Source organism: Melospiza georgiana, chromosome 17 (assembly GCF_028018845.1).
Source record: "Melospiza georgiana isolate bMelGeo1 chromosome 17, bMelGeo1.pri, whole genome shotgun sequence".
NCBI lineage: Eukaryota > Metazoa > Chordata > Aves > Passeriformes > Passerellidae > Melospiza > Melospiza georgiana.
The window spans coordinates 7,921,604-7,944,228 of NC_080446.1; the positions used below are offsets into that span (position 1 = coordinate 7,921,604).

Here is a 22,625-nt window from a genome sequence, read left to right on the forward strand (position 1 = left end):
TGTGGGGACAGCAGCATCAGTGTGGGCACAGTGGGGCTGGGTGGCAGTGGGACTGAGGGGTAAGGGGCTGGGACAGCAGGCAAGCAGGGGGGAAGGGTTGGCAAGAAGGGGATGCTGAGAGGTGGGGAGTTCCCCAGGTGAGGCAAGGGACTGAGCAGGTGCCCCACAGAGCTTGGGCAGGCAGGGAGGGGATGCAGGGCCAGGCACTGCTGGTGCTGGAGCGCTGTGGGTCTGTGGCTGGCAGGGTGGTTGCCGGGAAGGGTCCTGGGCCCAGCTGGAGACTGCAGTCCCAGCCCATGCGGGGCCAGCGCCAGGACAGCAGATACGGGAAGTGTGTGCAGGAATGTTGTTTCTGTCTGGAGCCCTTGTGCAGGAGTGATGGAGCTCCAAGCTGTGACGCAGAGCCGCTCCCTCTGCCCTGTCCTGCTCCCACGCCAAGTGTCCCTGTGCCTGGTCACTGCATACCTTGGACCAGGGCTGGTGTGTCAGTTCTGCTCCCTGGGCATGGGGTGGTGCAGAGCCCACGGCACATGTTCAGCTAGAGGCATGCAGTAATGCCCTGCCCGCTGTTCAGGGTGTCTGGCTGTGCTGTGGTGGCCGTGGCACTGCAGCTTCTGCCAGGTCCCAGTGCTCCCTTCCCTCTGCACAGGTCGTGTTCCCACTGAGACCAGCACTTGCTCTCTGCAGTCCGGTGCTGTCTCACCCGCACAAGATACTGACTCTCTCTCACCCCACTTCCCCTTGCCACCACGCTCCTGCTTATACTGAGAGGGAACCTGCTGTGCCTGTCCTTTGCTCCTGTGTCCCCCTGTCCCCTGCCTGGGGTTTCTGGCTGTGAAGCAGTGACTCTGGCAACTGGGTGTTCCCTCACCCCTGGCTCCTCAGCTCCCCACCAGCTTTATTGCCCTGGTGCTTCCCATGTTTGTGGACCTCTCCTCTGGCTGTCTGGTGCCACACTCCCTCCCTGGCTGGTGCCCATCCTGCTCGCCTCTATGGGGGAATTGAACTGGGGGAAGTCTAGGGGATCCAGACAGGCACCAGCCTGCTTTGAGGTCCTGGAACAGTTTCCCACAGAGGGTCTGCATGAGGGTGGCCATGAGTAAGGCTGTGTGAAGGGGCTGTGGTGGCTGTTCCTTCCCCTTTTGGCAGCCACGGTGGTGACCGGCAACCTCGTGGCTCGGGCACTGTCTGGGATGCAGGATGTGCCTGGGTTTTTCCATCTCACTGCTTTCAGGGGCTCTGGGAGTGAAAAAGGCCATGGGCTGTGCACAGTCTCTGCCATCCACAGCCCTCTCCTGCTGTGGCACTGCCCCGTCACCACTGCCCTCCTCTCTTTCCCACCGGCTGCAGTGGCTGCCCCAAGCCTCCCTCCACACATGCACTCTCTGAGGATCCTGTGCCTTGACCCAGATCCCACAGACGAGCTGATCGAGGCTGCCTGGCATGGGGCTCATGCCAGCAGTGCCGAGCCCATCCCACAGAATTCCCTGCCTGGCACAGAGGCTGCTGGCACTGCCAGACATGGGGGATTCCCTGCTGCCCTGGCCCTGCTCCCTGACGAGCCTCCAGAGAGTCACCAGAAATTCCCCCGGGATGGTTCCAGGAGGAAGCTGGTGAGCGGGGCCGTGAGTCAGTGGGAGCGGCCAGGACGGGGGCAGAGCTGTGGTTGGCAACCCCCATGGAGCTCCCACTGCCCAGCTCGGGGCTTGCTGGGACTGGGGCACAGTGTGTGGGGCATTGGCCCTCATCTCCTCCTGCCATCACTTGCTCCAAGGTCCCACTCCCCTCCCAGCCCCGTTTCTGCCAGCCTTACTCTGTGCTGCTGGGCTGTGGCTCTGCCCTCAGGGTGCCACAGGCAGCATGATGCCATGGTCTGCCCTGGCAGAGTGCCCAGGCTGTTGGAGCTGCAGCTTCTGCATGTGGTGGAAACGAAGGATGGGAATAGCATGGGGAAGTCCAAGGGATATGCCACAGTGCCAGGGAGACCAGAGCTGGATCTGAGTTTCTGACAATATCCCAGAGCTGGAGTCAGAAGTCTCCTTGTTGGGGATGCCCTGCAGGTTATTTAGCACCCATCTCCCACAACAGCTTTGTGCTGTGGGCTGAGGTCCTGGCAGGCTGGAGAGTGGAGGAAGTGGAGCAGTGCCTGCTCCCCAAATGCCTCAGGAGCCACCAGCTCCAATGGGCTCTCAGGGCACCTTGGCAGAGGCTCTCCTCACCTTGGCTGCCAAACAGGCAGGGAGCACAGAGAGCCACTGCCTCCTGCCTGCTGGGCCATCACAGGGACAAGGGAGCAGGCTGGACCCTGTGGGAAGGGGCTGCAGGGTGACCTGGCTGCAGGGTCCCTGGGCTGTGTCCCACCATGAGGGAATGTTTGGCTGGATGTGTTTGTCACACCGGGCGCAGGATGGCAGCTGCTTGTGAAGCAATTTCCTGTGCCAGGGAATGGGGGCTGCTCTTGCAGGGCTGTGGTGGGGGAGTGAGGCAACCCCCTGATTTCTCACCATTGCTTCCTTCCCAGCTTAGCCCATGCTGCCGGTGAGCTTCCTGTGCCCAGCCAGCTGTGGATGCATCCCACCAGCACAGGGCATCTGGCAGGTGATGCTGCCCCAGGGATGAGCCCTCACTTGGGCATGGGGGCTCCTCTCCAAGGACACAAGGAGCAGAGCCCTGACCTCTCACTGTCCCCAGCTGTGCTGGGTGCCAGCATGACCTGCTCATCCTTTGGCAGGGCCAGGAGCTGCTGGTTTGGCTCAGCCAGAGCTGGGGGATACTGGGAGGGAGCAGCTGCTGAGCCCCAGTCTGGCAGTGTTGGGAGCTGGGAGGACAGGCACTAAGAGCAATGGGGTGAACAGGAGGATCCTCCTGATGAAGCCAGCTGAGCTTCATGGGGCTGAGCTTGCTGGGGCTCAGGGGGTTTGTGAGGGCTGGGGCAGGGGATCTGCTCTGGGACCTGTGTCTCAGCAGCCTCGCTGGGCTGCACCAGTGCTCCCTCCCCCCCGCTGACGCTGCGCCTTCTTCCCTGCCATCTGTTTTCTCCTCGCTCCTCATCCCTGTTTGCTTTCCCCTTCACTGCTCTCGTTCCCACAAGCGTCGGCACTTTGGGAGAAGCAGGAAAACACCATCCCATGGCAAGGTCTGTGCTGCGCTGTGCTGGGTGGGAACCTGAGTCAGCAGCACCCTACAGAGCAGGGCAGCAAGGAGAGGGCACCCCTAATGTCCCAGGGCCCCAGGTGGAGCATTCCTGTGCCCAGGCATTGCCCCTGGTACCAGGAAGCTGTGCCATTCAGCTGCTGGCATTTGGGCTTGGGGTGAGGAGTCATGGGCATCTCCAACGCTGGAAACACTCTGACCCACTGGGGTGAGGAAGGATGTAGAGTCCTGGTGAGGGTGCAAGCTCCCAAATCCCAGGCAGGTGGGCTCCAGGTGCTGGCGCTCAGGTGGAGGTTCCACTGCCATCTGTCCCCATGCCCACCCACGTCCTTGCGGGTCTGGGTCCAGCACCATCAGCCCTTGGCCAGCCAAGCTCAGTGTCAGCCGGGGTGATCCTGAGCACAGCGTCAGCTACAGGATCCTGAGCACCTGGCTGGCCTCCAGCGATGCCCTGCTGTCCCCACAGCTAGCACGGTCCCGGGGCCAGCAGGGAGCAGGGCAGTGGCTGTGCGGGGCAGCCCCAGGGTGGCCGTTCAGAGCTGTGCTGTGGCCCGGAGCAGCTGCCCGGCCGCGGTCCATCCTGTCCTCGCGTGGCTGCGGAACGCGGCGTGTTTAGTAAACAAGGTGATGAAACAGTTAAGGCAGAGATGGAGTGTGCGTTTCGTCACCGTGGGAAGGGAGAAGGGAGCGTGAGTCGGCGCTGAGGGGTCTGAGGGTGACTCACTGCCCTCCCACCCCATAAATAGGAGCGGGTAGCCCGGCGGCACCCAGAGCAGACAGCGGGGACCAGCACCGCCACATCCCTCCTGTCACCGCCGAGCCATGGCACTGCTCCTGGCCCCGCTTGTCGCCGGGCTGCTGGCCGTCTCCTGCTGGGCAGCCCCTCTCCAGGGCAAGCCGCAGGCGGTTGTCACCTTCCCGGGGGACCTGATCAGCACCCTGCCGGATCTACAGCTGGCAGAGGTGAGGGCAGCACGGCCCCGTGGTGCCCTCCTGGCACCCACGTCCCCAAGGGGGCACCCAGGCTGGCAGTGAGGGCTGCAGGCACGGCTTGAGAGCTGTCGTTCTCCTTGAGCTCAGGGAGGGACCCAGGCTGGGATGGGTGCCGGGGCTGCTGGAGCCCCCTCCTGCCTCGCTCACCCCTCTGGCTGCCTTCCCTCCACAGCGCTACCTGCAGAGGTTCGGCTACACCACCGAGGCAGAGGCCAAGATTGGCGGCAGGCAGGTGTCCCTGGGCAAGGCACTGCTCAAGATGCAGAAGCAGCTGGGCCTGGAGGAGACGGGAGAGCTGGATGCTGCCACGCTGGAGGCCATGCGAGCCCCTCGCTGTGGCGTCCCTGACATAGGAACCTTCCTTACCTTTGAGGGGGACCTCAAGTGGGACCACACGGACCTGACTTACCGGTGAGTCTGCTCTGGAGATGAACCCTTGTGTCCCCAGCGTGATGGTCCCAGGAGAATGGAAAGCCTGAGGGACCGGGAGGCTGGCAGCCTCTGCTCAGCCCTTCTCCAGGCTTGCTGCTGCCTGTACAGCTGGGTCCCAGTGCTGCCAGGGCCAAGCTGGGATGGCAGCAGCATCTGCTCCCCAATGCCCAGAAGAGCACCTGAGCCCTGGGTGAGGTCAAGGGTGGTGACTGCTATCATCTCTGGAGGTGGGGGTCTGCTCCTTCCCAGAACAGGGTCACTCCTGCATGAGGAGGGGAGCTCCTCATGGACCCTCTGCCTCCCTTCATGAGGAGGGGAACTCCTCATTGACCCTCTGCCTCCCTGCATGAGGAGGGGAGCTGGCAGCACTGACCCTCTGCCTCCTTGCATGAGGAGGGGAGCTGGCAGCACTGACCCTCTGCCTCCCTGGCAGGGTGATGAACTACTCCCCTGACCTGGACCGTGCTGTGATCGATGACGCCTTCAGACGGGCGTTCCAAGTGTGGAGCGATGTGACCCCTCTCACCTTCACCCAGATATACAGCGGCGAGGCAGACATCATGATCATGTTTGGCAGCCAAGGTGATGTCCTTTGGGCAGGCAGGGAGTGAGGAGGGGCCTGGTGACGCATCCTGCCTGTGAGATCCTTGCCCCACGTCTCCTTGGGCTGTGCCCAGAGCCCCCCTGCCCCCAAATGTGCTGGGGATGTGAGGGCTCCTCTGGCAGGTCCAGCTGAGGGTGCTTTTCCCTGCAGAGCATGGGGACGGGTACCCCTTCGACGGCAAGGATGGGCTCCTGGCCCACGCCTTTCCCCCGGGCCAGGGCATCCAGGGCGATGCCCACTTTGACGACGATGAGTTCTGGACACTGGGAACGGGCTTAGGTAAGGGCAGGGTGTGGTGGGCTGGGGGGGCCTGATGGTGCCAACTGCAGCAGCAGCATTGAGCTGCCCCTCTCTGAGCAGTGGTGAAGACCCGCCACGGGAATGCCAATGGAGCCGAATGCCACTTCCCCTTCATCTTCGAGGGCCACTCCTACTCCCGGTGCACCACGGAGGGGCGCGAGGATGGGCTGCCCTGGTGCGCCACCACCCCCAACTACGACCGGGATAAGAAATACGGCTTCTGCCCCAGCGAGCGTGAGTAGTGGTGACCATAACCCCTGCCCAGCCCCACGGTGCCTGGGGCCCTCCTCACTCTCCCTCACCCCACAGTCCTCTACACCAATGGTGGCAACAGCGATGGAGCCCCCTGTGTCTTCCCCTTCGTCTTTGAGGGCACCTCCTACGATGCCTGCACCACAGACGGGCGCTCCGATGGCTACCGCTGGTGTGCCACCACCTCCAGCTTCGACCAGGACAAGAAATACGGCTTCTGCCCCAACCGAGGTGCCAGCAGGGAGGGTGGCACGCAGGGGAGGGGGGCATGAGGGGTCTCAGCATTGTCCTGGGTGCTGGCCAGTGCAGCCAGGGGCCAGGGAGAGCCTCACTGACACTTTGCTGCAGACACGGCGGTGATCGGTGGCAACTCCCAGGGGGACCCGTGTGTCTTTCCCTTCACCTTCCTGGGACAGTCCTACAGTGCCTGCACCAGCCAGGGCCGGCAGGATGGCAAGCTCTGGTGTGCCACCACCAGCAACTATGACACCGACAAGAAGTGGGGCTTCTGCCCTGACAGAGGTACTGCCTGTTCTCCCCTTTGTGCCTCTCAGACCCATGGCATATTGTCACTTTCCTTGTGGGGACCACAGTCTCTGGATGGTGTGTCCTGCCCTGTTGTGGCCCACCAGGCACTTAGGCCAGTGTTTTCTCCCAGGTTACAGCATCTTTCTGGTGGCTGCCCATGAGTTTGGACACTCACTGGGTCTGGACCACTCCAGTGTGCGTGAGGCCCTGATGTACCCCATGTACAGTTACATCCAGGACTTCCAGCTGCACCCCGATGATGTCCAGGGCATCCAGTACCTCTATGGTGAGCAGCTGCACTGCAGCTGGGTGCATTGGGTGTCCTGCAGCACCAAGCTGATCCCAGCCCTCGTGCCCTCCCCTGTATTCACTCAGGTCGTGGCTCTGGCCCTAAACCCACTGCACCTGCACCTGCTCCCACTGAGGAGCCCCAGCCTCTGCCCACTGAGGAGCCCGAGCCCATGCCCACTGAGGAGCCCGAGCCCATGCCCACAGAGGCTGGCAGCACCTCCACCACTGAGGAAGAGGAGGAGACGACACCAGAGCCCACAGTTGGACCCATTCCCGTGGACCCCAGCCGGGATGCCTGCATGGAGAGGAACTTTGATGCTATCACAGAGATCAATGGGGAACTGTACTTCTTCAAGGACGGGTGAGTGGCAGCATCTGGCACCTCCTGCCCTGGTGAGGTGGCATGTGGAGGAACACAGAGATATGGGGGGGGACATAGGCTGTGGCAGACTGAGGTGATCAGGACAGCTCATTTTCCCCACCAGGAAATACTGGACCTACTCCTCCTTCTGGAAATCGGGCATCCAGGGTGCCTTCTCTGTTGCTGATACCTGGCCTGGCCTCCCAGACACCATCGATGCTGTTTTCCAGGATTTGCTCACCAAGAGGGTCTTTTTCTTTGCTGGTGAGCTCTGCCCCCCCTACCCTCGCCCAGTCCCACAGGCACAGGGAGGAGCCCGGTGAAGCCTGGGAGCTGCCAGGGCTGTCTGACACCCCCACTATCTCCCACTGCAGGTCGGCAGTTCTGGGTGTTTTCTGGGAAGAGCTCGCTGGGCCCCCGGGGGATCGAGAAGTTGGGTATAGGGAAGGAAGCCGGCCGCCTCTCGGGGGCCCTGCAGCGGGGCCGCGGCAAAGTGCTGCTCTTCAGCGGGGAGAGCTACTGGAGGTGAGCGGGGCCGGAGAGCAGCAGCGCTGGAGAGCAGCAGCGCTGGAGAGCAGCAGCGCCTGCCTGAGCCCTGGCCAGGGACTGGGAGGGGGTTCCCAGCAGCCCTGAGCGCGGCTCTGCTCTCCCACAGGCTGGATGTGAAGGTTCAGAGGGTGGACAAGGGCTACCCCCGTGCCACCGACGATGTCTTCACCGGTGTCCCCCTGGATGCACGCAATGTGTTCCTGTACCAAGGTGAGCGGGACCTGGCGGGTGTGTGCTGTGTGTTCAGGCCTGGGCTGCCTGAGCCTCTCAGGCATTGCTCCGGCTCCTGCTAGGGATGCTCGGGTGTGTGGGGAATGGCTCTGGGACAGGGCATGCCATCAGCCCCATGGGTCCTTGTGGTGGAGCTGGCAGGGTGCCAGCAAGGTGCAGGGTGTCATGTGCTTGTGCTGCTTGGGCAGCCACCAGGATGGATCTTTGTATGGCCAAACTCCTGCTGACCCTCCCTTCCCTCCATCCCCCTCCTTGCCCAGGCAAGTACCACTTCTGCCGGGGCAGCTTCTACTGGAGGATGACACCGCGCTACCAGGTGGACAGGGTGGGCTACGTCAAGTATGACATCCTGCAGTGTCCCCAGAACTGAAGGCCTGACCAGCCACCAGCTCTGCCAGCGCTGCTCCCTGCCCACTGCTCCCAACCTGCGGGCTCCTGTCTCACGGACTGACCCCTGGGAGCCTTGTGGCTGTGGGTAGCCCCAGATGAGATCACCATCTTCCTGGAAGAAAGGGGCAGGGGGTCCTCACCTCCTGGGAGCTGCCCAGCCTGGAGAGCCCCAGCTGGGGAGAAGGACTCTTGCCACAGCTGGCATTGTGCCACTCCTGCCAGTGCCAGCTCCACTGCACAGAGGCGTTTGTCTGGTGCAAACCACACATGGATTCGAGACAAATTTGTCTTTTTCCTGAGCCAGCGATGCCAGGTCAGGCTGAGCCCCACTGGGAGCTGGCGTCTGGGGTCACACCAGGGTGGGACACAGGGTTTTGCCTACTCCTGCCCACTGTCCGCTCTGCCAACCACCCCCTCTGCCAATTGCCTGCCCATTTGTAATAAAGACAATTCTTTGGACACAGGCTCGAGTGCTCTATCAGCTGTTGGGACCGTGGTTTGGAGAACTCCCATGTGCTGGGAGCATCATCCTCCCCAGCCCCGGGGGTGCCAGCACCAGTGGGCATGGGGGCTCTGTGGGGGGACTGTCCCCAAATCCCCCTTTGCTAAGGACTCTGGATCCTGCAGGGACACTGGGTCCAACGGGGAATGATGTTTCTCGGTCCCACCATTGTCCACCACCGGCCCTACGCCAGGGGCGGCACCGCTGCCCCGACTGGCCGGACCTCCCAAGCCTTGGCTCCGCATAATCCTCCACCCACCGCCCCCCCTGCGCTCCACCTTTGCACCGAGATGAGGAGCGGGCGGTTGTCGCCGCTTGTGGCCGGCACTCAGCGTGTGACCGAAGTCCCCAGTGCAGCTGAGACCCCGCCGCGGGCTGGCCCCGTGGCTCCCCCGGGCCCGGTCTGTCCCTGCGTGGCCGCACAGCGCGGCGGCAGCGCCAGGGCCGGGATCGTGCCCGAGGGTGCCCGGGTCCGGGCAGGGTGGGGCAGCCGCAGCTCCGGGGCTGTAATTAGCTGTAATTAGTGGCCGCGGCTCCGGACAGGGCGGGGGCAGAGCGCGGCCCCCTCCGGTCCCGTTGGGGCACGGTCCCAGCACCCCCAGTTCGGCGGCGGCCGTGGGACCGACCGGGCGTGGCGGAGCGGTCCGGTCCCGTCGAGCCGAGCCAAGCCGAGCCGAGCCGGACCGGGCCGAACGGGGCCGAACCGAGCCGAGCGGAGCGGGGCCGAGCCGATCCGCTCGGACTGGAGCCAGCCCTGCGGCCGCGGGGGCGGCGCGGCGGGCGGTGCCGCGGGCACTAGGACCCCGGTCAGCGCCCGCCGGGGCCGCGCTCAGCCACCGCCGGGGCCGGAGCCACTTGTGGCGACGACGGGGCCATGAGCGGGCGGTTCACCGTCACCGGCGGCGGGGGTGAGCGCCGGGGGCGAGGGGGGCCCGGGGAGGCTCCGGAGCGGGACACGGTCCGCGATGAGGATCCGGGGGGCAGGACAGGCTCCGCGGGGAGGGTCCGCGAGAAGGGTCCGCGGGGAGGGCCGGGCTGTCGGGACACCGTGAGGGCGCGGAGCTGCGGTCGGTGTGGCCCCTCGGAGCAGGGCAGACCCCCGGGGTAGGGATGGCTCGGAGCTGCGGGATCCGGAGATGGGAGGTGCAGAGCAGGGAGTGGGGCTCAGCCGCCCTCCCGGGCAGGACCCCTCGTCTCGGACTCTTCCCCGCGGCCACCTCAGCTCCTCAGGGAGCTCCCCCTGTTCCGTCCCCATACCGGGGGCTGTTGGAGCGAGGTCCTGCTGATGCCGGACCGGCAGCGGGATGGAGCGGGGTTACAGCTGTGGGTCGGCTGTGGGTGCGGGTCACATACTGCTCCCCAGGGAGCCACGGTGGAGGGTGCTTGCTGCCCAGCAGGGAGAGGGCAAGCTATGGCCAGCCCTGAGATGCAGCAGTGCCCACCGGGCTGCCATGGGCACAGGCGCTGGAGCCGGCAGCCATCGCTGGTGGCGCCCAGGGGACGTGGCGGTGGGGCTCTGCTGTCACCGGAGCCGTATCGATCCCAGAAAACCGGCCGACAGCAGCACCGGAGCTGTGCTGCCGGAGCTGTGACCTTGCACCCTCGGCGAAGGGCGCGGGTGGGAGGCGCGAGCAGCCGGACGGACACCACGGCCCCCGGGCTGGGCTGTGCCTCTGGCAGCGGGCTCTGGCCTTTGGGGCCCTGTCTAGGATCACACTGTCGTGGGTGATGTAGGGCTGCGTCCAGTGGCGAGGGGATGCGGGGCCACTTGTCACTTTATGGCAGCTGGGCCAGCTGGGCCTGGCCTGTGGGCTGTGTTGGGGTGGAGCGGACCGTGATGAGCCAGGGCTGAATTCTGGGGCCCTCCAGGAACAGCTCCTCGGTTTGGCAGCCAGTCTGCTGGTGGGGGCCTGCAGGGAGCAGGCGTGGGCATGCTGAGAGGCCGTGGTGGCACCAAGGGACACATCCTTCTGGCTGAGCTGTGACCTTGCGCCCTCCCAGAGGACAGCCGGTGGCAGGTCCTGCTGGAGGTGCCCTGTTTTGGGGGGTGGTCACGGCTGTGGCAGGGTGGCTCCTTAGGGCTTGCCAGCGTTCAGGGATTCCTCACATCCCGCATTTCTCCACAGTGCTGGGACCGTGGATGCCGCCTCTCGGGGGGATGGATGGGAGGAGGGGTGCATGGGGTTGCAGGACTGGCAGGGGCTGTGGATGGCAGGAGCTCTGGACAGCAGTGATCCAGAAGAGACTCGGCCCTGGGCGAACGCTTGGTGTTACCTGACCCCACGTCAGTGTCACGCGTGGGGACAGAGTGACGGAGACCCCGGGGGACCTCGGGGCGCTGCGGGAGCGAAGGCTGCAGCCGGCCGTGCTGCCGGGGCGGTGCGGGGACCCCCGGCCAGCTGCAGGGCCCCTGCTGCTCCGTGAGCCGGCGCCGTGCTCGGGGCGCCGTGTGGCTGCCGGGGCCGCCCTTTGGGAAGGCCCTGCCCGGGAGCGGCCCCAGGCGGGAGGTGCTGAGGGGGGATCTCAGCCCCGGGCACGGGCGGCGGCGGAACGGGACCGCCCGGTGCGGGCGGGGCAGGGCACGGACAGGGCGCCGCCGCGGGGCCTCGGGGCCGGGGGCAGGTCCCTGCAGGAGCACGGTGGATCCAGGGCTTGGCCTGGGAAATGGGATCCGTGCGGGCGGCGGCGGGGGCGGACGGGGCTGCGCGGGGCCGCCAGGGGGCGATAACGGGACGGGACGGCTCCGGTGGGGGCGTGTCCCTCCCGGCCCCGCCCCCGCGGCCCCGCCCCGCCCCGGGGCTCGCCGGTGCCGCCGTCCCGCGGGGACCCGGTCCCGCCAGGAGCGCAGCGCGGCCCGGCCCCGCGGCACCGGGGATCGATGTGCTCCAACCGGGACCCACCGTGGGGCTGGGGCTCCCCCGCGGAGGGGCTGCACGGGGGGCGGCTGCCCCGGTGCCCAGTGCGCTGCCCGTGGGGCCCCCGCCCTGGCCCGAGAGGGCACCGGAGCATCCCCAGCGCGCAGCCCCTCCGTGTCCCGAGCGGTCGGGCTCGGCGGCAGTAGCCATGGCAACCAACCAGTTACGGAGCCTCTCGTTGCCATGGAAACCGGTCCCGGTGTCACCCGTGCCGTGGCTCTCGGTGCTGGGGGGGGATCAGCGCCTCTCTCGGCCCCCCTGGGGGCTCTGGGCTCACGGGTCTGTGGGCCATGAGCCATGGACGAGGCTCGGTGGGGCAGCTGGGTGAGGCTGGCCCCAGGTGCGAGGTGAGGCCCTGAGGGGGCTTGGGGACAGCAGGGCCCCCCCAGCCCTGGCTGCACCCCTGCAGTGCCCCTGCCGAGGGGCCAGGACACAAGGGAGGGGACGGGGGCACTTGGGCACCGTGCCAGAGGGGTACATGTGAGGGACAGGGGCTGCTAAGGAGGCTTCCCCAGCCCTCCCATCCCCTCCTGCCCCCTCGCTGACACTCAGGCCAGGTTTGTGGCAGTCTGGGTGCCCTTGGGGTATCATTAGATGAGGCAGGGATGTGCAGCAGTTGGAGGCTGATGATGTGGGGGGGTGGGATGCTGCCAAGGGGCTGGAGCAGCCGAAGCTCCATCAGTACCTTCCCAAGGAGTCTCCATGCCACTGAACACACCACAGGTGCTTCAGTGGGGTGCCACAGTGGAGGTCCTTGCACAGGCTGTGGGGCTGAGTGACGGGTGCCGTGTGGGGCACAGGGCACTCGAGTGCCTCATCAGCTGATCCTGCACCCAAACCCTTCTGGCAGCAGCTGGCAAGTGGCCGTGCAGCTGCTCCTCGGCCATCATGGCCCTCTGGCCACGGCTCAGCAGTGGCTGCCTGCAATCCCCAGGGTACTGCAACTGGCACAGGGCTGCCTGGGGGCTCCTCAGCTGCAGGGCCTGGTGGGAGGAGGCTCTTCTGCTGCTGATCCCTGTGCCAGGCTGCCCGGCCGCCCACTGCCGTGGCCCTGCTGCTGGCAAGACATCTGGGCAAGGGCAGCTGGGGACGCTGCGCCAGCTGTGCTGGGCTCGTGTGACGCAGGAGCTCTCAGCCCTGCCCCACTGCCTGTGCCATCCCTGCCCCACGGGCTGTGCCAGCCCTGCCCCACGGGCTGTGCCATCCCTGCCCCACGGTCTGTGCCAGCCCTGCCCCATGGCCTGTGCCAGCGCTGCCCCACAGTCTGTGCCATCCCTGCCCCATGGCCTGTGCCATCCCTGCTCCATAGCCTGTGCCATCCCTGCCCCACAGGCTGTGCCATCCCTGCCCCACTGCCTGTGCCATCCCTGTCCCATGGCCTGTACCATCCCTGCCCCATGGTCTGTGCCATCCCTGTCCCACAGCCTGTGCCATCCCTGTCCCATGGCCTGTGCCATCCCTGCCCCACGGCCTGTGCCATCCCTGTCCCACGGTCTGTGCCAGCCCTGCCCCATGGCCTGTGCCATCCCTGCCCCACAGTCTGTGCCATCCCTGTCCCATGGCCTGTGCCAGCCCTGCCCCACTGCTGCCCTTCTGCTCTCAGCCCCAGCAGCTGCAGTGCCTCCCGTGGCTCCCCACCCAGCCCCACAGGACACTGCACCTCCCTCCATGTCCTGTCGTGCTGCTGCAGCTGGAGTCAAGTCCCAGCTGGTGCCAGCTCTGGGCTCTGCTTTTGCCCCGTGCTGGTGGCAGGGCCCTGGCCTGTCTGGATGGAGATGAACAGGAGCACTCCATCCTGCCAAGGTGCTGCAGGATGTGTTGCCCCTGGGCTCCTGGGGCTGTCAGGACAGTGTGGTGAGGGCACATTGTGATGCCAACCCGCTGCTACGATATTTGGCACACGGCCCTTCTGCCCTGCTGCACCTCCATCATCTTGGGGTCTCTCCTGCCCCGGGTCTTCTTTTCCCTGGCAGCTGCTTGTCCCCGTGCCTCAAGCCCTCAGAGTGGGGTGTCCCATGCTGGTGGGATGTGCACGGGCAGACTGTTGGCAGTGCCCAGGGATCACAGCGGGCAGTGCAATGTGCTGACCAGCATCTCCAGAGCACAGCCGCCCTCCCTGCCCGTGTGGCACGCTGCCAGGCTGCCCGCTCCCTGCCCTCAGGAGGTTTCCCAGTGACTCCAGCACGTGTCTCGCTCCTGGGAGGTTTGACCGCTGCTGGTAATAGGACAGGCAAGGGCTGTGTGGCCAGCAGCCAGGATTCCTGCCCTGGGAATGTCTGTGAGAACGGTTCCCCCCACCCAGGCTCTGTGCAGAGGGGTCTGGAGCATTCTCAGGAGTCTCTGCAGGGGTACAGGACCCTTTGCAGGGATGATTCTTGGCTTGGCCGCTCTCCGTCGTCATTCCTGGGCAGCCTCTTGCAGTTAAGTGGGGCACTGATGCTCTGCCTGGCCTGCTGCCAGCATCCTGCCTGCTACTCCGACTCAGGGGCCACTTGCAGTTGATCCCCCACTCCATGGCCAGGGAAAAGTGTCACTCTTCCTCTTTCCCCATGCCCTCATGCTGCCTGCAGCCCAACTGCAAGCAATGCAAGGGCATGGATGATGCCCAAACCGTGCCAGACCTCTCTCCTTTCGGCACACTGCACCACATACCCCAGTCAGGGGCGTTTTGGCCAGGGTTAATGCCAGTGCTCTGCTGGGGGATCAAGCCCCCTCAGTCTCCTCTGCCTCAGAGACACTCTCAGTTGCCCCCACAGGCTGCTGGGACCCTGCGCTCAGGATAAGCCAATGCAGTCTTGATAGCGTAGCCCACTGTGCTGCCGTCAAATCCCAACCCCTGAAATGGAGCCATAATCCAGGGATTAGGGGATTAGTGGTCTTTCACGTGCTCCCTCCCCCGCATCTGTTTTAGTAGGAAAATCCCTCTTGTGCCGAGCCCACGCGCTGTGGCCTCCTGCAAAAAACCACCCTGTGCTGCTTGGCACTCACCATGGCCGGCTGGACCCTGGCCTGCTGCCCTTCTGGCCAGCCACAGCCCCTTTGGGGGGATTGGGGGTGCCCTCTGACCCCCCAGATCAGCATGGGACAGTGGTTTTGTCCACTGCATCCTGTCTGCAGCCCCTTTCTTCCAGTCCCAACCCTTGGGAGCGGACCAGCCCCTTTGCTCCAGCGCTGGCTGCTGCTCAGGGCTGAGGGGCGCAGGTGTGAGGGGTTGGTGCTGCTGCAGCTGGATGGGGCAGCCCCATGTGGTGACTGCCATGCAGAGTCCTGGGCAGGGGCTGCCCACCCTGAGCTGCCCACCCTGAACTGCCAATCCTCTCTGCATCCCTCCTGTGCCACTCTCCATGGAGCTGGGGCTGTGCTGCTGCAGCTCCCCGGGGATGCCAGGTGCCAGGTCCTGGCAGGGAGGGATCGGTGCTGCCTGCAGGGCTGGGGTGAGGGGTCTGAGCCTCTCTCCTGGCCGCGAGGTCAGGCCGGGGAGCACCTGCGCTGCGGAGCAGCTGGCTCCACACCAGGAGAAAGTAAACAATTAATTACAGCCGTCAAGAAGTAACGGAGGCCAGCGGGCTGTCATGATCTCAGCCTGTGCTGGAGGAGATGCCGGGAGCTGCAGCCAGCTCCGGTTGGGGGATCCTCCCGAATTAAGTGCATGAGAGAACAGGGGGCTTCAGGCAGCCTTGCAGGGTCCCTCTACAGCCCCAGCTCGAGGGTGGCCTGTGCCCTGGCCCTGTGGGTGACAGCTGCAAGAGCTGGGGCCTCCATAGACGGCACAGGGCCTTGGGATTCTGGCCCCATTGCAACCCTTCTGCAGGTCTGAGAAGGTTGCTACGGGTGTGATCTTGGCCCCCTGGTCACCAGGGGAGGTGACATCAAGCCTGCTCCCCTCTGCAGGCAGTGTTCCCTGCCCCGCAGGTCAGCTGGGCACAGCAGGGTCAATCACCTCTGCCGTCCCGCCAGTGGGGTGGTCTGGACGTGTCCCCCTTCCCCAGGTGCCCTGGTTTTCCTGCTACTGGGGCAGGGGTCTTCATCCTTGGCCGAGGCCCTGATGCCCACAGAGGGGTCCCCTGCATGCCGTGCTGCTCCCCAACCGGGAGCCGCCCCCGCCCGGTAGCCGCCCGTGGCGGGGCAGGGGCTGCCGTGACCCCGGGCCTCAGCCGCCTCTCCTGTGTCGGTCCCGCAGTCGCAGGTTCTGCCCCCTCTGTGCCCCCCGAGTGTGTTCCAGGTCCCGAGGCTGCGCCGGGGTCCGGGCCGGGAGCTGGTGTGGGGTGCGGGGGTGGCGGCGGCCGCGGGGCCGGTGCCGGTGCGGAGTGCGGGGGCTGGGGGCGGGGTTCGGGGTCGGTGCGGTTGCGGGGCCGTCCCGTCCCGTCCCGCCCGCCCCAGCCGGGCCCGCAGCGCTGCCCTAGTTCCCCCCCACGCCTGGCGCAGCCGGGAGGCGGCCCCGCTCCGCTCGCTCCTCTCGGTGCCCCCCCGCGCCGCCGCGCCCCCCCCTCCCCGCCGCGGCGGGGGCAATGCCTCCCGCATACGTGATGAAGCGGGCGGCCGGGCTGGGCTCCGCCGGCAGCAGCCGTGAGCCGTGAGCCCGGGCGCCTCCGCACTGCAGCCCCCTCCCACCGGCGCGGGGGGCGGCGCGGGGACGCGGCTGCTGCGGAGCGAGAGCTCCAGCTCCGGCGGCAGCGAGCGGCCGCGGCACCGGCGCCATGCTGAACAACCTGACCGACTGCGAGGACGGCGACGGCGGCGCCAGCCAAGGTGAGGCACCGGCATCGGCACCGACGAGCGGGACAGCGGCACGGCCCGGGCCGGGGGCGGGCGCGGGGCAGGAGCGGCGCGGGGCCGGGGGCAGCGGGGGCTGAGGGTGCCGCGCCGCGGGGCGAGCGGGGGCACCGGCACCGACACCGGCCGCGACGGCGGCTCTCGGCCGGCGGCCCCGCGGGGCTGCGGCGGGCGGTGCGGGGATGCTCCCGCTCCCGGCGCCTCCGCGCAGCCCCGGCCGCGCTCCCGCCGCTGCGGCAGCCCCGGGAAGCGGCGGTGCGGCCGAGCGGTGCGGGGCTCGCCGAGAAGCCTCCTCCCGGGCGGGGGCTGCTTGCCGTGCTCCGAGCGACCCTGCGGGGCTGGCCCCGCCGCTTCCCGGACAGCCCCCGCCGGTCGCCGCACCGGTCCCGCTCCCGCCCGCCCGGGATCCCCGCAAGGGTCCCCCCACCTATCTGCCGGCCCCCCACCCCTGCCTCCCGCATCTCCGCTGCAGCCCCCCCAGCCCTCCCTGCTGCCGCCCCCCACCTCCGGCTGCCGCCCCCCCATCTCTCCATATCGCCTCTCTCACCCCCGCTGCCCTCCCCCCATTCCTCTCCTCTGCCGCCCCCCATCTCCGGCAGCCGCCTCCCCATCCCGGGCAGCCGCCCCCCGCTCCCTTCTCCGCTCCCGCCCCCCACTCCCTGCCCCCTCCCCGCCCCCCCCGGGGCCGCTCCGCTGTCCGCGGTGCTGAAGTGGCCGCCCGGGCCCTGCTCCGCGCCCACAGGAGCCGTTCGTCCCGGGGCCGAGGGCAGCCGAGCCGGAGCTAGCCCGGCTGAGCCAAAGTGAGCCCGGTCGTGCCGAGCCGAGCCGAGCCGGTCCGGTGCAGTCCGTGGCGCGCCGCGCTGTGCCCCGTCCCGTTGCAGCCCTGGCGCAGGGCCGCTGTCCTCCGCCGGAGAGGGGCCGCTCGGCCCCGCGGCAGCCCCGCCACTGTTCCCGCTTTGGCCTCAGCCCCTCCCGGCACTACCGGGCTGTGTGAGGGTCCCCGTTCCTCACGGGGCCACGTCCAGCACCAGGCAGCACAGGCCTCGTTCTTGTGGGTGTTCCTGCCGGGTGCAAGGGTGGGCTGCAGCCAGGGGGATGCAGTGCGGGCACAGGAGGACTTGCACTGCCCCTCTGACCCTCCCAGACACCGCCAAGTCTCCTCTCCAGACCCCTGGTGGGGTCTGCCACAGCCCCGGCCGGCAGCGCATGGCCGGCTGTGGCAGTGGTTGTGGGGGTCCTGGCTGCCCACAGTGGGGCTCTGGGCACAGCCACAGACAGGCTCTGTGTATTCCTCTGCTCTGCCGACCCCAGTCTGTTTATTTGCTTGTTTATTTGCGGCTCCGCTCAAGGTCAGGGCTGGCAGGAGACTTTTGGGGGCACCTTGCCGGGCTGGGGTTGTCGCACTGGCCCCCAGCCGTGCCCTTCGCTGGGCACTTGCCCTCCCCTTGCCCTCTGCAGCACCAGGATCTCTCCCACTCGCTGATTTCCAACACGGCAGTGCCAGCGGCGTGGCAGCAGGCGGTGCAGCCATGCTGGGGTCTGGCAGGAGGGCTGGACACGGTGCCACTACAGATGGACCAGGCAGACTGTCCCTGGAGCTGCGCCTGCCGAGATGCTGCCCTATGGGACAGTGGGTGTAGGGCTGGAGGAATCGGGGGTCTGGGGGACTTGGGGGAGCAGGGTTTGTCTGTAGGAAGGGGCTCAGCAGAGCTCCCCACACCTGTGACAATGGTGGTTGCAGGTGGGGGGGGGGGGGTTGTCCCCCCATGCCGAGGGTCAGCTGAACTCCCATCGTGAGCTCTGTCTGCAGGGATCATGGAAAACCCGTCGGGTAGCAAAGCTGTTGAATGCCAGTGGGCCCCCTCCACATGTCCTGGCTGCTCCAGGGCCGGCTGTCCAGCAACTTGCCAAGCTCAGCACGACCACTGAAGCCCTGGGTGCCACTTAGGCCTTAGGTGTCAGAAAGGTCAGCAGTGTCCCCACTCGGGTCGTGCTCTGGACAGCACACGTGAGCCGCATGACAGTGGCTGGAAGGGCTCCGGCCCCAGCCGCCCAGCAAGGGCTGGACCCTCTGGGGAGATGCTGGGAGTGGGGAGCAGGCAGGGCAGGGCTGCTGCCTGCAGTGTCCGGGCTGGCACCTCGCGCTGCTCTGGTTGGGGTGTTGGGATGTCAGCCGCAGCCCCACTGCAGGGTGCCATGCTGACACCCAGCCCTGTGGCACTGGGATGCCTGGGGAGCCCAGATCCAGCACCAGGAGCTTTGCTGGGACTTGTGTCCACGGCCATTTCCAAGGCAGGGCTTGGACTGTCGGAGAATCTAGGAAGCTGTTTAAATGCAGCCAGCCAAAACGCCTGTGCTGGAAATCCTGCGCTGCAGGGCCGGCTGATCAAAGGGAGGATAATCCCGGGTTTAGGAAGGAAGAGGATAGGTCTGAAGTAGCAGTTGGTCCAATTTGGGTCAGGCTGTGAAGGAATCCAGCCCAAAAGGCCACTGGGTGTGCTTGCTGGCTGGAGGGGGAAAACGCAGCCCTGGCGTGGGGGGAGCATCCTACTCCCCCCTCCACCCCTGACCCCCAGCCCTGCTCCCCTGACACGCTGCAGCTGGAGTGGCTCTGCTGTCACGCTGCCAGCACGAGCCAGCTCTGCTCTGATCATCAGTGGTCTGTGCCTCGGGGGGCTGCAAGGGCTGTGTGGCCTCTCCAAGGGTCCCCCTCCCCAGAGCAGCTGTCAGACACTCCTGTGCAGGGTAGAAGGAAGCCGGGTGGGCACAGAAGCGCCACTGCCGTAGGAATAGCTTGGCCATCCCCATCTGCCTTAGGCACCCCAGGCCAACAGCCCAGGGCCAGGCAGTGTGTGTCCAGCCAAGTCCCCTTGATAGCCGGAGGTGACAGAACAGCAGCGCGGCCTCCCTGGCCAGCAGCTCCTGCAAAACGGCAGCAGCTGGGGACATCAGCCAGGGCACGTGCTCGCCCATGTGCTCGCCGGCCTGCCGGGGTCACCCTGGGGTGCCCCTTGCTGCAGGCAGGGCCCCGGGAGCCCAGGTGTGCTGTGGCAGAAGTCAAGGTGTCCCGTGTACCTGCAGGGGAGCCCCAGGGCACCCCTAGAGCCGTGAGCGGCCATCGCGCTGCTGCTGCTGCCCCTGGGGCTGCGGGGATGGGGCGGGGGTGGCGCAGGGGATTCCGGAGCCGTCAGCAGCCCCGTGCAGGAGCGCAGACGGAGCCGCGGAGGGCTCTGAGGTCGGGGCTGCTCCTACCACGGCCCCCCTCGCCCTCTGCACCGCCCGGCAGTGCCGCAGCCCCAGTGCCCGATGTGCCTGGCTGGGGCTCGCTGTGCTCTGGATGCTGCGGAGGGCACGGGCCGTGGTCGGGTGGCAGCGTTGGCAGCAGCTGTGGTTAATTAGCCCGTGGGGGGTGGCTGCTGGGGCTACCCCAGCCAGTGCTCGGTGCCCTGCGCCGTGTAAAGCGATTAGGGAGGATTTGGGATAAGGGACATGACGCTTCCCAACCCAATTTAGGGCTAAGTAAAAAGCCATTAGAAGATCAAATTGTGGTTGGTGCTGCTGCCTGAGCCCTGCCTTGGGGGGCTCCGAGGGTGCCGTGACGTTCCTTTGGCGCTGCTGCGTTTGCTCCGGGCTGCCCCGGGCAGACAGGTTGGTGGAAGCCCTGCTGAGAGCGGGGCTGCGCGGTGCCCACGGCGGGGCTGCGGGTTCCTGCCAGCGATCCCGCTGCCAGCCCTTCCAGCCGCCGCAGCAAATTAAAAGGCCGATTCGTGTTGAGTGATCCCTGGGGAGGGGGGCGGCTGAGCGCCGGGATCGAAGCCTGGCACGGCTCGGCTCGGCTCTGCTCTGCTCTCACTGTCTCTCCCGGCTCGGCTGCCGGCCTTGGGGCTGCCAGCCCGGTCCAGCGCTCCGGCCCTGCGCTGCTCTGTCCTGGCTGCGGGGCAGGGGCAGCCCTGTGGGCGTTGCTGGCGCTGGCAGTGTCCCACGTGTCCCCAGGGCCGGGAGGCAGCGCCCCGTTTGTGGGACCCGGCCGTGGCGGTGGCAGGTGAGGGACGGGGCATTGCTGCTGCCTGCCCTGGCTGCCCCCGACTTCAGAGCGCGGGTCTGAGGCAGCTGCCGGGGAGAGGCTGCACCAGCCCCGCTGCGGCAAAATGGTCTCCGTCAGGAGCAGGAGCAGGAGCGGGAGCGCTTTGTCACCTGGGACCCTGCGCCCTGGTGCTTAACTCCTTCCAGCCTGTGGGGCTGCAGCGACGTGGGAGCTCAGAGTCTCCCCGAGCCCTGCTGCATCCTCATGCTCGCCAGCCCGGGGCCTCTCCCAGTGCTGCTCCTCGCAGCAGCATCACCCGGCGGGCGAGGGGCTCCTGCCCCGGGCAGCCCCGGCAGCCCGGCCGGTGCCAGCACGGCCCGCGGCCCCGGCGTGAGCAGCGCTGGGCAGAGCTGGGGGTGAGGGACTGCGAGCTGCGGGTGCTGTTGTGGTGCCAGGGTTGGAGCTCGGGCACCCCGGGGTGCTGCTGGCGCCTGTCGTGCGGCCCAGCAGGGCAGTCGCGGGGCTCGGGGTGCCCTGGGGCCGGGGGTCCGGCCGCTCCATCCCCCGGGCACCGGGTGCCATGTGGGGCCAGCGTCCGGCTGCCTGCGCCGTTACATAAGAGCGGGAGCCGAGGCGGCCGTGGCTCGCCGTTGCCATGGAAACCTGCACGGTGATGTCGTCGGCTGGGTACCAGGCGGTGAGGCGAGGCCCCCGCGGGCTCCGCTCTCCCGGAGGGGTCCCGGAGCCTTGCCGCGTTTCCAGCACGTCTCCCTGCCAAGCTGCCCGCGTCCCCCGGTGCCACCCAGCCCCAAGGGGGAGGTGAGATCGAGCCACCCCTGCTCTTGCACCCTTCTGTCACCTCACTGGGGATGGCCTGGAGGGTGTCCTGTCAGCGTGGTGGATGTTTCACATCAGTGTGGTCCCCAGGGCTGGTGCAGGTGGGCAGGAGCTGTGGCGAGTGGGTGGTTGCCAGCCCACACCACTGCTGTTACCTAATGACAGCAGGGTTCAGTGGGGCTTTAGACCAAACACAGAGCAAGGAGCGCATGAGGTTTGTGATGAGACCCATTGTGGGAGATGCAGGGCAGGCACATGGCACTGGGGCAACCTGGGGTGCTGGGTGTGTGTCCAAGGGGACTCTAGAGAGGAGCTTGTGGGTCTGGGTGTCCCAGTGGCACTGCCATGGCCACTCCTGCACGGGAGGAGCCTGCAGGCTGTGCCTCAGTGTTTGGCTGTGCCCTCAGGGACATTGCTGCCCCGTGCTGGGGGAGCCCAGGGATGGTGGGACTTGGGGCCAGCCCGCAGGTCCGTGTCACCTGTAGCATTTGAGGCTTCACCTCCTGGTCAGCCAGGAGCACCCTGTGTGCCAGGGAATTGCAGATGGTGAATCACTGCTGCACACGGGCTTCCAGGATCCCGAATATGAGTCAACTGGCAGGAGAATGGCGGTCTTCACAGGACCAGGATGCTCCAAACGGTCTCAGGGTTTGTCTTGTGGCTGGCACGATGAGTGGGTGACTACACTGCTAGGGCACCATCCCTCTGCCCCAGGGCACTCATGGGCTCCATGCTGGAGGATGGTGGAGGGGGCAGTTCTCTCCCACGTCCCAAAGTGTGGAGCTGCTCTGTGACCCTGCCCGTGTGGGCAAGCTGCCCAGCAGTGCGGTGGCCACTGGCAGTGTGACTGCTCTGGCTGCAGGGCTGTGCTGCTGGGATGGGTGTGTGGCAGGGAGCCTCTCTCCCTGCACTGAGGGCTGGGACTGGCCTGGCTGCCCAGGTTTCCCCGTGCCATGGGTGCCTCCTCAGCTGCCCTGCCCAGGACTGTGTCCTTTGGCTCCTGGCCCCCATGTCCTGGTCCCTCTCTGCTCTGGATCTTCTCTTGGAGCTGTGCTGCTCCAGCAGCACCATGCTTACTGCTGCTCCATTTCCAGCTTGATTTATTTCTGCTGCTCTGCAGCTCAGCTGTTTTCATCGCTATTAAGCCAACTCCAGGTTTCTTCTGCACTAGGTCATTAATGCAGTGAGTGCCTGTGGTCCCTGTCCTGCTAGTTCTATGGGCCTGGCACTGCTGTGGGTGGCTCCACTGCCCCGGGCATCATCTGCCCTCAATGATGTCACCTCTCGCCCTGTGGTGCATGTCTGGGAGGAGGACCAGACACCTGGCCGGTGGCCCCAGTCCCAGGCACTGCGCCGGGACCATCCCCTGTGCGCCGATGCTGAGCAGCCCCGCAGTCCCGGCCCCGAGGGCAGTCCCGGCCCCGAGGGCAGTCCCGGCCCCGAGGGCAGTGCCAGGGCGCTCACCCACAGGTGCCGTGAGTTATTGCGGC

General features: G+C 66.7%; 2 protein-coding genes across 4 annotated transcripts in view; both read left to right on the forward strand.

Moving 5' to 3' along the window:
* Positions 1–3,886: 3,886 nt before the first annotated feature.
* On the forward strand, positions 3,887–8,543 carry MMP9 (matrix metallopeptidase 9). The gene is made up of 13 exons (XM_058036143.1): positions 3,887–4,116; positions 4,319–4,557; positions 5,012–5,160; positions 5,333–5,461; positions 5,543–5,716; positions 5,792–5,965; positions 6,083–6,256; positions 6,393–6,548; positions 6,638–6,914; positions 7,039–7,178; positions 7,289–7,439; positions 7,570–7,673; positions 7,955–8,543. Exons 1-13 carry the CDS (start codon positions 3,976–3,978, stop codon positions 8,062–8,064), a joined length of 2,118 nt encoding a protein of 705 aa, XP_057892126.1. The 5' UTR covers positions 3,887–3,975; the 3' UTR covers positions 8,065–8,543.
* Positions 8,544–9,397: 854 nt separating this feature from the next.
* The window catches only part of SLC12A5 (solute carrier family 12 member 5), a 31,338-nt gene continuing 18,110 nt past the window's right edge, over positions 9,398–22,625 (forward strand). For 2 of the 3 annotated variants that reach the window (XM_058036013.1, XM_058036014.1), the window contains exon 1: positions 16,109–16,250. In XM_058036013.1, the coding sequence (XP_057891996.1) occupies positions 16,199–16,250 (52 nt within the window). In that variant the 5' untranslated portion in view covers positions 16,109–16,198. Of the gene's footprint in view, positions 9,495–16,108; positions 16,251–22,625 lie in introns of those variants that run through there. The other variant, XM_058036015.1, reaches the window with a different exon arrangement.

What these genes read in the sequence shown, in the direction of transcription:
- MMP9 (XM_058036143.1), top strand. Translation starts at nt 3,976, where the DNA reads ATGGCACTGCTCCTGGCCCCGCTTGTCGCCGGGCTGCTGGCCGTCTCC. An exon ending in GATCATGTTTGGCAGCCAAG is followed by an intron (nt 5,161 to 5,332) that starts GTGATGTCCTTT and finishes TTTTCCCTGCAG; the next exon opens with AGCATGGGGACGGGTACCCC. An exon ending in GACACTGGGAACGGGCTTAG is followed by an intron (nt 5,462 to 5,542) that starts GTAAGGGCAGGG and finishes CTCTCTGAGCAG; the next exon opens with TGGTGAAGACCCGCCACGGG.